Below are 12,047 nucleotides of genomic sequence, written 5' to 3'. Positions count from 1 at the left end.
AGATACCAAGTGCCAAAGTAATCTGAGAAAAGAACCAAAACCTTCCAGAGCCTCATCTCCACTCGCCTCACCCCACTGGCTGCCCATCTCTCCAAGTCCTGCTCTGGGATTAAGCCCCATCCCCTGGCAGTGACCAGCAAAGGGGCAGCGGCTGGGCCTGGTTCTCGCTGCCCTTCCCGAAGCATGGTGCTGTCTCCCTGACTCGACTGTAATCTCCCTGGGGCAGGCCCCGCAGGACTCACCACTTTTCCCCATTGGGTAATACCCATTTTAAGATAATTTTTCCTTACATTTTCTTCTCTGCAAGTGTGCTGAGCGAAAAACGGTGAGACAATGACCACACGGCCATCTGAAAAGCCCCATCATTTTAATACAGAATGGCAGGGAAGGAGAGCGCTTGCAGCGCATTTTTAAATAACATTTGGCACAAAGTCTCTGGGCCGGATCTTCATAACCACGGATTTCAGAGAGTACCACCAGCCGTGCCAGGTGTACCAGACAATGCCGTTGTCCGTCTCACCCGTGTAGGCCCCTCTGTAGTACAGCCCGTTGAGGTTTGCTGAGTGACACCTGAGGGGCAGATAGAAGAATGGGGCCTTAGAGACGTTCTTCCTCAGACTCATCTGTGGGTGACATGGGAGCTGGGGACAGAAAAACGGGGTCCCCGTTCCTCTGAGGGGGGCGGGGGAGTGTCCTGGCTCTGTGATCCCACCACGGTCAAACATACAAATACCCAATTGTTCTGTGACTTAGAGCCCTGGAGGTGACTCCCCTGAACTCTGTGAAAGAGGAGGATTTGAACTTGCCTCTTTCTGGGGCTCTCGGTCCCTCCCCTTTGGATTGGATCCACAAGTCTCAGACCCAGGTCTCCAAAGGCTTTTATCAGGTGAACTCCATCCCTTCATTCTTATATTTTATACTGCTGGCCAAAAATTCCCTGCACCTTCTAAAGGTAGATAGGGCCTAAAGCAGAAAAACACTCCTCTAGCCTCAGACACTGGGGTATAGGGCAGGTCACTTAACCTCCCTTTGCCTCAAATTTCCTCATCTGTAAAATGGGATTAATTACAGCATCTGCCCCCCAGAGTTGTGATGAGGATCCAATGAGATATCTGTAAAGTGTTTAGCTCAGTGTCTGACACATTGTAGGTGCTATGCAAATGCTAGCTATAATGTTCTATAAATTTTATTGTACACTGTTTATTATTATTTGGGCATTTATGTGGAGGATCGGCTGGAGAAGGCTGAAAGACTACCAGATTTCAGCATAAATAACAAATTGTCGCAAGGTTGACCTAATTAGAACCTGCTTTCCTTTCTCCCTGCTCTCCAGATGGCTCCTTCCCCAGTTCTGGCTGCTTCACTATCAGGAGGCTCAAATTACACCTTTGTACTTTTCCCAGTTCCAGAGGAGGAAGGGGAGGGAGGTCCACTTGGGCCTGGCTTTTCTGACTCCTTGTCCTGGGACTTAATGGGCAGGGAGGCTGGCTTGGCTTGAAACGTTGGCTCACTGGGTTATCCTAATGAAGTCCAGCTCCCTCCCCCACCCCCAGACTCTAACACCCTCCCTAACACCCCACCCTGTCCCTGTTTGGGGACAGCAGCTCCCAGAAAGGGCTTGGTGAGAGGCAGAGGGAGCCTCTGTCCCTCCTCCTCTGCAGCCTGCCTCCTGGAAGTCCCCGCTTGCTCCCGGAATCCTTCCCAGTCCTTCACTCCAGCCCTTCTGGGACTATCTCGCATTGCCCTTGTTTCTAGCGCATTGATACCCAGTTGTTAGAATGGTGCTAGATGGTGAGGAGGGCGGAACCAGGATGCTTCCTAAGCATCCCCAGCACGCTTCCTAAGCATCCCCAGCACGTCACCCAGTGCCGGTACACAGAAGGTGCCTAATAAATGCGCTTTGGGACTTGGCTCTGAAGGAGTCCCGTACCTGTTGTACCACCAGCCGGCCCTGTCCTCCTTCGCGCAGTTCCCTGAGTAGTTGTCGTTATCGCGGTCTCGAGTGCTGAATTTCATCCGCCGGTGACTGGCCCACCACTGGACCTCGGGATGGAAGCTCCCTGCGAGCGAGTCCCCGGCTGTGCCCGAGTACTCCCTGAAGCTCAGCTCGTAGGAACTCTGAGGGAGAAGAGTCAGCATCCTCAGCCTCCGCCTGGCGCAGAGAGGGGGCCGCTGGGGGAAAGGGGGCTCCATCAGCCCCCGGCGCCCGAGCCCTTTCACAGCCCCCTTCTCACCTTCTCGCTGCCGACTCGGAAACTTTCATACTGCGCAAAGCGGTGCTCCCCTTCAAAGTCGGCCAGGTCGATCTTCAGGGTGTAGTCTCCTGCACAAAAAGAAGCAGACGCCCGTCTTCGGCCGGCTCTGGTTCTGCCCCAGAGCCCCAGATCGGGAGGACCATGGCGGGCTGACCGTGGCTGCTCCCAAGCAAATCCCCCTTTCTGGAGAGCCAGCGGCCGCCGCTCGGCTAAGGGAGCTTCCCGGCTCCTGCTCCATCGGCGTGAGATCCAGGAGGAGCGCCAGTGAGGCACAGGGGAGGCCAAAGGGGTCGTGCTCTTCTGCTTACAGATCTAGAGAGCATGGGCTCCCAAGGCAGGAGGACCTGAGTTCAAATCCGGACTCGGACACTACCCATGTGATCCTGGATTAGTCAATTAGTCCCAATTGCTTTGCCCCCCCTCCCCCCAAAAAAAGAAAAACATAAGGAAAGAGGGAAAGATATGAAATTTCATGGAAGGAAACTCTCCCAAGTTAGCATTGGAAGAAGGCCCTAAGGTTTGCAAAGCACTTTCCTGTATCATCTCATCTGAACCTCACAAAATCTAGCAGGAATGCTATTAATCTCCCCATTTTACAGGTGAGAAAACCGAGGCTCAGAGAGTTTAAGTGATTTGTCCAGAATCACACAGCTGGATTTGAACTCAGGTCTTCCCAAAAGGAAGAGCACAGAATCTGAGCAGAGATGTAAAATCATGAAGCACCAGGATGACCAGAGCAGGGGAGGGGGTGGTTCACAAAAGGTAAAGGAAGCACGTTCCTAGTTGGCTGCCGGTGTCTCCAGGAAGGTCAATTGTGGGAACTGGGTATCCCTTGCCTAGGAACCAGGGGATCCTGAAGGACCAGACAGCACCCATCCCCCACCAGCTGAGCCAGGACCAGCGGGAAGTGGGGGAGCTGCACAAAAGGCCAACTGAGGCCGGATGTCAAGGAAACCTGAACAGGGAAAGCTGGATTCCACATTCTGGAAGAGCAATGGCTTTAAGAGCTGGTGTCCTGAGATCTCCAAGCACTTATTGGGTACCTTATAATGGATGGGGTGCTGTAGTGGATGGAGGCTAGATGGGGCACCCAGGTGACCTGGTTTTAAATCCTGCCCCAGAAACTCAATAGTTGTATGATGCTGGCATTTTTCTCAGAGACTCAGTTTTCTAATCTGTAAAATGGAGACAGAGCTTGTAGTTTACTGCCAGGTGGTTGTGAGACTCAAATGAGACAACAGATGTTAAGTGCTTCATAAAACTGGAAACTTTAGAGAAACAGGAGTTGTTAAGCAAAGAAATTCCCTGAAATGCAGAGGGTGGAAGAGATGCCTGCTGCAGCCCTGGCCCCAAGACTGCTCTTCATATGGTCCGTGATCTCAGGGATCAGGCAGTTTCCACATAAGTGTTCATTTTGGCACAAATTTCTATGGAATATTCATTTTACAGGAAAAAAGCCATAGCCAGTCAGTGCACTAATGCACCAACACTAATGTCCCCCCACCTGTGTCTCTCTCTCTCTCTCTCTCTCTCTCTCTCTCTCTCTCTCTCTCTCTCTCTCTCTCTCTCTCTTTACTTCTCCCTTTCTCTCTCTCTCTCTGTCTCTGTCTTTCTCTTTCCTTCTCCCTTCTTCTCTCTCTTTCTCTCCCTGTCTCCCCCTTCCTCTCTCTTCCTTTCTTTCTGTGTCTCTCTATCTGTTTCTTTCTTCCCTTCCCTCCTTCCTTCCCCCCTTTCTCTCTCTCCATTTCTCTCTCCATCTCTCTTTCTCTTTCTTTCCTCCCCCTTTCTTTTCCACTTGTTTAGGATCTTTAGACATTCATGGTTTTCTTTCTAAAGTCAGACGTTTAGAAGCCAGTCCCCCTCCTTCAGAAATGTTTGAATGTCCAAAAGAACAAAAGGGTTGGGGCCCAAGCAGAGAGATGCTGAGGCCCTGCTGGGCAGGTTTCCAGGGACTTCATGAGGAAGCCAGTAAGTGGAAGCAGCCAGCCCAAGAGGGAAGCAGGAGGCTCCAGGGAGGGGCAGGGTTCCAGTGGCCTCCAGTCCAGAGGGAAAGAAATCTGGAGGAGGGCAGGAGAAGAGCAAAGTCTTGAGCAGCCACTTGTGCTGGGATTCTGGTGTGCTGGCTCAGAGAATGGGAAGGCGCCCTATTAGTCTCAGGGCTGGCCAGTGGTCAGCCCCTTGTAAAAAGGCCTAGCCCTGGGCTGGGGAGCTATTGGACATGGGCTAAGTCTGTGGCCACACATGGCCAGCTCTTTGCAGGAAGGTCTAATTTGGTTTAATTAGTCCTTACAGGGCCTGAGCGATCCCTGGCTTGGTTGTTGCCCTTTGTTCTTCAAGAGGACCAAAGAGACATCACTATGTTGGACTCAAGTGTGTCTGACTGTGGCTGATCAGATCATACAAGCAAGGACCCCCAGGCCCCAGACTAGCAGCCAGGAGGAGTCTGAGGAAGACTCCCAGCCAGCCACATGTAGGCACCAAATGCCCACATTAGAGGGGTTCTGCCCCCAGCATCAGCTACCCCTGAGTCCCTCCCCCCATGGAGAACCCAAGAAAACAGGGGTTTCTGCTGCCGACAAATGGAGGATTCATAGGGGATGAGAAAAGGCTCAGACTGAAGGGCTCCTGTCTCCCTCACTCTCTCTGCCTCCATCCTTTTCATTCTTTCTCCCCTCTTTGCCTCTTGTTTCTTTCTTTTGTTCTTTGTTTACTCCTTCTCTCTTTCTCCCTTATCTCTCTATTTCCCCTCTGCTTTTGAGTCTAGCTCTCTGGTTCTGGTGATCTCTCTCTTCTCCCTCTGCTTTTTTCTCTGCTTTTCTCTCTCTCCATTTCTCACTCATCTTTCTCCATCTCTGTCTCTGTCTGTCTGCCTGTCTGTCTGTCTCCCTCTCTGTCTCTGTCTCTCTCTCCATTTTTTGCTCATCTTTCTCCATCTCTGTTGTCTCTCTCCATCTCTTTCTTTCTCTGTCTCTGTCTCTCTCCATCTCTTTCTCTGTCTTCTCTATCTCTCTTTGTGTCTGTCTCTCTCTGTCCCTCCTTCCCTTCATCAATCTCTGCCCTTATCTGAAAAGAAAGCATCACCAGGCATCTTCCAAACCCCTTAAAAGTTTCAGGTTACAGGAATCTTCCAGTTGAACAAAACAAGATTTCCCTATATCCATCTTACGTTGGGTGGTCAGGAAGTGGAGATTTTTATTCCCAAGCCAGTATTCGCCATTTTTTTGGTCAAAATTTCCAAAACCCTTTTCATAGTCATCCCAGTTCCTGAAAATCCAAGAGAAAACCATATGTAGCTGTCACCTGCCTCCCCATCCAGCCCTTCCCCACCTTCTTCCTCCTCCCAGCTCATGCCTCTGATCCCAAAGCACTTTCATACATCTAGAAACACTGACATTTCCATTACACAGATAAGCTGAAGCCGGGAGAAAGGCAAGATTGGGCTAAGACCACTGAACACATCAATGACAGGAGCAGGATGAGAACCCCATTGTCTTTGCCTCTAACGCAGGCTTTTCCCATTCTCCCTAACTCACCAAGGTCCACTTTTCTTTGTCTTCTTGCTCATTTTGGGGAAAAGGTATTAGTGCTCAGTATTTTGTCTTAATGGGAAAGATGGAGCTTTGCCTCCATTATTGGCCACCAGATGACCAGAGCTCTGGGATCCATCTCCAGCTCTAAAGCTAGCCTGCATCACGCATCGGGGTACCTGTCAAAGTTCTCCGAGCCATCCCAGCGCCTCTGTACCACTGTCCAGCCGCCCCCATCCGTCATGTCACAGTAAACTGAGAACTCCTCCGGACTTTGCAGGGGCTTGATTTTGTAGAAACCACTGAGCTTGTGGCCATCATTGAACACCTCCGAACAGTCTGTCGGCAAAACATCTGTCAGGAGACTCCCAAGAGTGACCCCAAGATTCCATTCAACAAACAATTATCCCCTTACTGTCATAAATACAGAAAACATTTTAGAAATCTAAAATCTCAGAGAAGGAGCATCTGCTCCGAGAAATAGATTAGAGACAATGGAATTGGGATTATCGGATCTGGGGAACCCCTAGGGAAGCAATCTCCTTCGGCAACCAGAGACCGTGAATTCTACAGACTCCTGCATGGTTTTAAATGCATAAACAGAATACACAGGATTACAAAGGAAACCAAACCTAAAGAAGTAATTAAGATTAAACAAATATATACAAATTTCTGGATCCCAAATTATACAGCTAGAAAATGTCCAAGGTAGGATTAGAATTCAAATCTTCTAAACTCTGGGTTAAATGATTGATTGATCTGACTGCCTCTGTAAACAGGACCACAGACTATGAATTTATCTTTAATTACATATATATATATATATTCCTCTTTAATTTAATGAATTTTTCTCATCTACCTCAGAGAGAGCAGGGAATAGAATTCCATCCCATAATGGGGTAAAAGAGATAGATTCAGGACTGAGAAAGTGCTTCATGGTTTGTTGCTTTGTTGATGGGCTGGGAAGGAAAGTTCTGCTGGAAGAGGACAGAGCCCTCCAATCAGGACACCTTATCTATGGACAGAGATGATAAAGGCCATTGGGGAGGCCAAAGGAAGGCCCCCAGCTCACACTGACCTGCGTACTGCCTTCTTCCCCTTAGGCGGGGGATGACCTTCGAGTCTCCTCGGTCCATCAGCTGAAGTTCCTGCTCTTGGAGGAGCTGCTCAATCTTCACCTGCTGCTGCTTAACCTGGGCCTCCAGGAGTCTCACCTGGTCCTTCAGCCTCTGCTGCTCCTGGAGGCAACTCTCCAGAGCCTGGAGGGGAAAACAGAGCTCTCCGTGATGGAAGATGGGGCTGACTTTGCGGAGTCATCACCTGAAGGACCAATTCTGATGTTTTCCCTGGCACCTTCCACTCCCCAATGCTCCCTCCGTCCAAGCTCTGACCACTCTTCCCCAGATGGCTGGGCCAGCATGCTGAGTGTCCTGCCCACAATGGCACATCCATGGCTCATGAAGTGCACTAGCTGCTAGAGCACGGAAGGGCTGACCAGTGACTGAGGGTCACCTGCCTCTGCCAAGGAGAGCCCAGGCACCTGTCATCCCTCCATCCTCCCATGTCCATGAACTCCATTTGATCCTCAACTTCTGATGCTTCCTGACTCCTTATATCTAACCCACTTGCCACAGCATCTCATCTTCAGACCGATCTGAGAATGGCACTCCCCTACCATCCAGATTGCTTTATATCTGGGACGAAATCATAGAATCAGAGTCTGAAATTATCTTAGAAGCCTAATGCCATCCATAAATGAAGAATTCCCTTTCAAATCTATCAAAAAGAGATCAAATCACCTTAGCTTGCAAATTCCAATGAAGGGGCACCCTGGGACTAGCCATTTCACTTTGGGACAGCTCTCACTGTGGAAAGATTTTCCTGACATCAAGCCTCAGTTTGTCTTTTTTTATAATATTCCCCATGATCCTTGTCCTTCCCTCTGTGGCCAAGCTGATGAAGCTCAATCCTTCTTCCAGAGGACAGCCTCTCCGATACTTGAAGACATCAGTTGTGTTTTCCTTGGATCTTCCTTCATCCTAGCTTCCTTCAAATACCAAGTAAAATGCCATCCTCTCCCGGCAGGCTCTTGCCATCTCCCCGGATGGTAGCGCCTTCCTTCTATGGTTATCCAGTTTTTCTTGACTATAACTGATTTGTACTTAGTTGTTTACATGCTGTCTCCATACTAAGAAACTAAGTTCCTTGAGGGCAGGGGTCTTGCCTTTTTTTGCATCTCCAGCACTTAGCACAATGCCTGACACACAATACTTACTATATTTTTGTTGGTAGCACACCTGGGCAGGGGAGCACCAAGTTCAGTACCTGTCTCTTCTTCCTCTGTCCCTTAGCGGCTGCTCTCTCATGTGGTTATTTCTGTGTCTCTACTCTATCATCCTTTGGAAGACAAGCAGCTGCTTCCTCCTCAGGACATTAAGGAGTTCTCTCCTAAAAGTCTGCAATCTGTAATTATGGTTTTGTTTTGATCTCCGAATGTCCAATCATCCTTTTCCTTCTTCTCTTTTTGTAGACTTTCTTCTGCCCTCAGGTCACTTTTTCCCTCTGCCCTTTACAACCTATTTTGTCACAAGGAAATCATATTTTTGTTCCTTTGAGGAACACTTTGTTCTCAATAACCTTGAGTCCCTTCACCTTCTCCTCAAGGAGAGAGGGAGAGCTGTCTACACTTGGAACTTAACAAACCAAACTCTTCACTATCACCTCCATAATTTCCTGGTCCTTCTTACTCAGCTTAAGCTATCCTTCTTTTCCTGTCTCTTCACAACAGCCATCTTTGACTATGAACATCTCATCCACTTCTGCTAGTTTGAGCCAATAAGAATAAGAATTTTGCAGATATGGGAAGAGACTCCATACCTACAGTGGTTTTAGCATAGCAGCTTCTTTCAGCTGCTTTGCTGAATTTTGCTAAATGGTTACAAAACACAATGGCATCCTTATTCCATCTGACTATCAGAGGGATTCTGAAATGAATCAATTAATCAAAAAGCATTCACCAAGCACTTAGATTTGCTGGGCACAGAGCTAAGCAAAGAGGATCAAAACCCAGGCAAAAAAAGGCTTACCTTACTTTTGGGGGGCTTACATTCTAAAAGCAGAACAAAAGATAAGAAAGATAGACTCAGAAGTAGGGGCAGAAGTGTTTCTGATAAAATCCTCATTTCTAAAAATATAGAGACCTGAGTCAAATTATAAGAATACAAGTCATTCTCCAGTTGCTAAACGATCAAAGGATATGAACAGACAATTCTGAGATGAAGAAATTAAAGCTATCTGTAGTCATATGAAGAAATGTTCTATAGCACTATTGATTAGAGAAATGTAAATAAAACACCTATGAGGTGCACCTTACACCTGTCAGATTGGTTAAAATGACAAGAAAAGATAATGAGGGAATGTGAGTAAACTGCTTTATTAATCAAATTGTGAACTGATCCAGCCATTTTGGAGAGCCATTTGGAACTATGTTCAAAGAGCTATCAGATCTTTGATCCAGCAGTGTCACTATTGGCTCTGTATCCCAAAGAAATGATAAAAAAGGGAAAAGAACCAACATGTGCAAAAATGTTTGTAGGAGCTCTTTTTGTGGTATCAAGGAACTAAAAATTGAGTGGATGTCCATCAATTGAGGAATAGCTGAATAATTTGTGGTATATGAATGTAATGGAATATTTTTGTTCTATAAGAAATGATGAATATGCTGAGTTTAGAAAAGCCTGGAAAGACTTATATGCACTGATGCTGAGTGAAGTGAGAAGAACCAGGAAAACATTGTACACAGTAACAAAAAGATGGTGTTATGATCAACTATGATAGACTTGGCTCTTCTCAGCAATGCAGCAATCCAGGACTTGGAATGGAAAATAGCATCTGCATCCAGAAAGATGACTATGGAGATTGAATGAGCATCAAAGAATACTATTTTCGCTTTTTTGTTTGCTTTTTTTTTCTTGTGGTTTTCCTCTTTTATTCTGAATTTTCTTTTCTATATGGAAATATATTTTAAATGATTTTATGTATATAACCTAAATCAGAATGCTTGTTTTCTTGAGGAGGAGGAAGGGAAGAGAAGGAAGGAGAAAAAAAAATTGGAACCCCAAATCTTACAAAAATGAATGTTGTAAACTATCTTTACGTGTAAACAGAAGAATAAAATACTATCGAAATAAAAGAAGAAGCTGGGGCAGAGGAGAAGGAGCTTAAACACATGCCTTGGACATTCCCAGAAAATGGCATGGTGCATTTAGGCCAGGCAAGAAAAGGTAAAAATTCAGCAATAAGAGAACCCAGAAGAAGTATGTCTGACCTTGTGGAAGAAAGGGTGCAAGTGACATGACTGGGAGATAGAAGGAGAGGATACCTGTTACAGAAACTTTTAGTTCCATTTGAGAGAAGAAAGATCACGTCTGCATTTACACAACTAATAAGTTCTAGAGCTAGGACTAGAACTCAGATCTCCTGGCTTTATATTGCCCACTATACTTCTCTTAAGAGCTAAGATTTTCAGCAATGAGTCTATTGGGCTTTTTGTTGTGCCCACAAATTCCCAAAGGGAGCAAGAACTCTGTATCTCTCCCAGCACACAGAAAAAGGATTTGCTGAGTGAATGAGTAAATGAATGGTTGGATGAATGAGTGTCACAGAGAGCAGCATAACACATCCAACCCCTTGGGAATGCCCAGTAGAAACCTCACCCAGCTTCTCCAGTCCATCATCAAAGTCACTGCAAGGATCACACTGAACCAGTTCACCATCTTCCTGTTGGGGAAAAAAAAGTCACCAAAAGAAAATTAGTCCAAGATTTTCTGTAGGACTAAGTCCATATTCTGCTGGGACAAGGAAGTCAGGGTCAGTCTGGGTCCGCTAATTTGGGGGACTCTTGGACCCATTCTGGTTGTCCTCCAACTGGGAGAAGGGGTGGGGCAAAAGGGAAAAAATAGGCTCTGACTATGACATAATTGCAGCCTGCTGTTGGGAAATACTGTTTCTTTCTAATTTGTATTTGTTTTGTTTGATAAAGCACACAACCATTAATGATGAATTGACATTATTCTATAAATTGGGGGAGGTTGAGATTGAGATAGAAGTTGCTCCAAGAGAAATGGGGGCTCAAGCTAAGTAAAGAGAGAGATTGTCATTTGTTAGCATTTCTGAGACTAATGCAAAACAGACCCTCCCCCAGATGATCAGTGAACCTGGAATAAGAGGGAGTGTGGAGAGAAGGCAGAAGTGCAGGTATGTAGCCCTGCAGGTAGCCTAACATCCCATCCCACACACACACATTTTGTCTATGGGACTTCAGCTGTAGTAGCCTGGGAAGGGCAGACCAGGGATTGCCTTTCCAGTGACTGGCTGCTTTGAGAGCTAAATGGGGGAAGGGGGGAAGGGGAGGACGGAAGAGGGGGGAGGGCAGGAGATTACCCTTGCAGGTAAAAGAGACATGGTATCCTGAGCCCCCCTTCCCAGGCAGATGTTGAACCTTAGCAAATTATCTCTAAAGTAAAACCCAGGAAGTTCATCGGGGGTATTAGCACTTGCCCAAAGCCCCCAGGACAGAGACAGATGCCAGGACTTGCCTGAGAAGGTTCTCCAAGAGTGAGTGGGGCAGCCCGGGCTCCCTGCGAGCCTCCTTCCTCTGGGATTCAGGACACTTGGTGGAGCAGCCTCCGCCAGCTGCGCCCCAGTTAGACTGGGATCCAGCGAGCCTGGCTGCCTGAAGAACTGCTCCGGAAGCAGGGGAACCCTGGCTGCCCGCCAAGAGTCAACACAGAAAAGCATCGATTTACCGGGAAAAGAGACCCATGAAAGGCCTTCGGGCCCAGTCCGGGATATCCACAGGCTAGGCTTTTTTCAGACCTTATAAAGAGGGGAATTTTGGTTTTCTTTATAAACAGACTTTGTGCCTGCTGCCGTTTGGGGAAAGGCTTGATGGATGTTGATAATCGGATGTGTGAATGATCACCGGTCCAACATTCCCATTTTTACAGGTGAGGGATTGAGAGCCAGACTGCTGAATAATCTGAGGAAGGCCCCCAGGTAAGGACAGTTAGAGAGCCCGTGGCTCCAAGCCCTCCTGCTCTTATCTAGGGAAGAAAAAAGCCCCTCAAGCCAGGTCAGTCTTTCATATTATTTGGGAGCAAAGGAATATGAGCTGTAGTCTCCCAGAGATCATTCCTGCTGAAGCTTGAGCCCTCGCTTTGTGCTTCCAGAACCCTGAAATCCCTTTCTCTGATCACCAGATTCC

General features: G+C 47.3%; 1 protein-coding gene across 1 annotated transcript; it reads right to left on the bottom strand.

Annotated features, from left to right (window-relative positions):
• Positions 1-350: 350 nt before the first annotated feature.
• On the bottom strand, positions 351-11,478 carry FGL1 (fibrinogen like 1). Its single transcript, XM_051964978.1, has 8 exons — positions 11,376-11,478; positions 10,498-10,557; positions 6,861-7,041; positions 5,962-6,121; positions 5,422-5,519; positions 2,235-2,323; positions 1,931-2,118; positions 351-570 (listed from the first exon to the last, which is right to left on the bottom strand). Exons 2-8 carry the CDS (start codon positions 10,555-10,557, stop codon positions 411-413), a joined length of 936 nt encoding a protein of 311 aa, XP_051820938.1. The 5' UTR covers positions 11,376-11,478; the 3' UTR covers positions 351-410.
• Between the last annotated feature and the right edge of the window lie 569 nt (positions 11,479-12,047).

The sequence above is a fragment of the Antechinus flavipes genome, chromosome 6, assembly GCF_016432865.1.
Source record: "Antechinus flavipes isolate AdamAnt ecotype Samford, QLD, Australia chromosome 6, AdamAnt_v2, whole genome shotgun sequence".
Lineage (NCBI taxonomy): Eukaryota > Metazoa > Chordata > Mammalia > Dasyuromorphia > Dasyuridae > Antechinus > Antechinus flavipes.
Note: the sequence above shows the minus strand (reverse complement) of the source record. Positions and strands in the feature narration are given on the sequence as shown.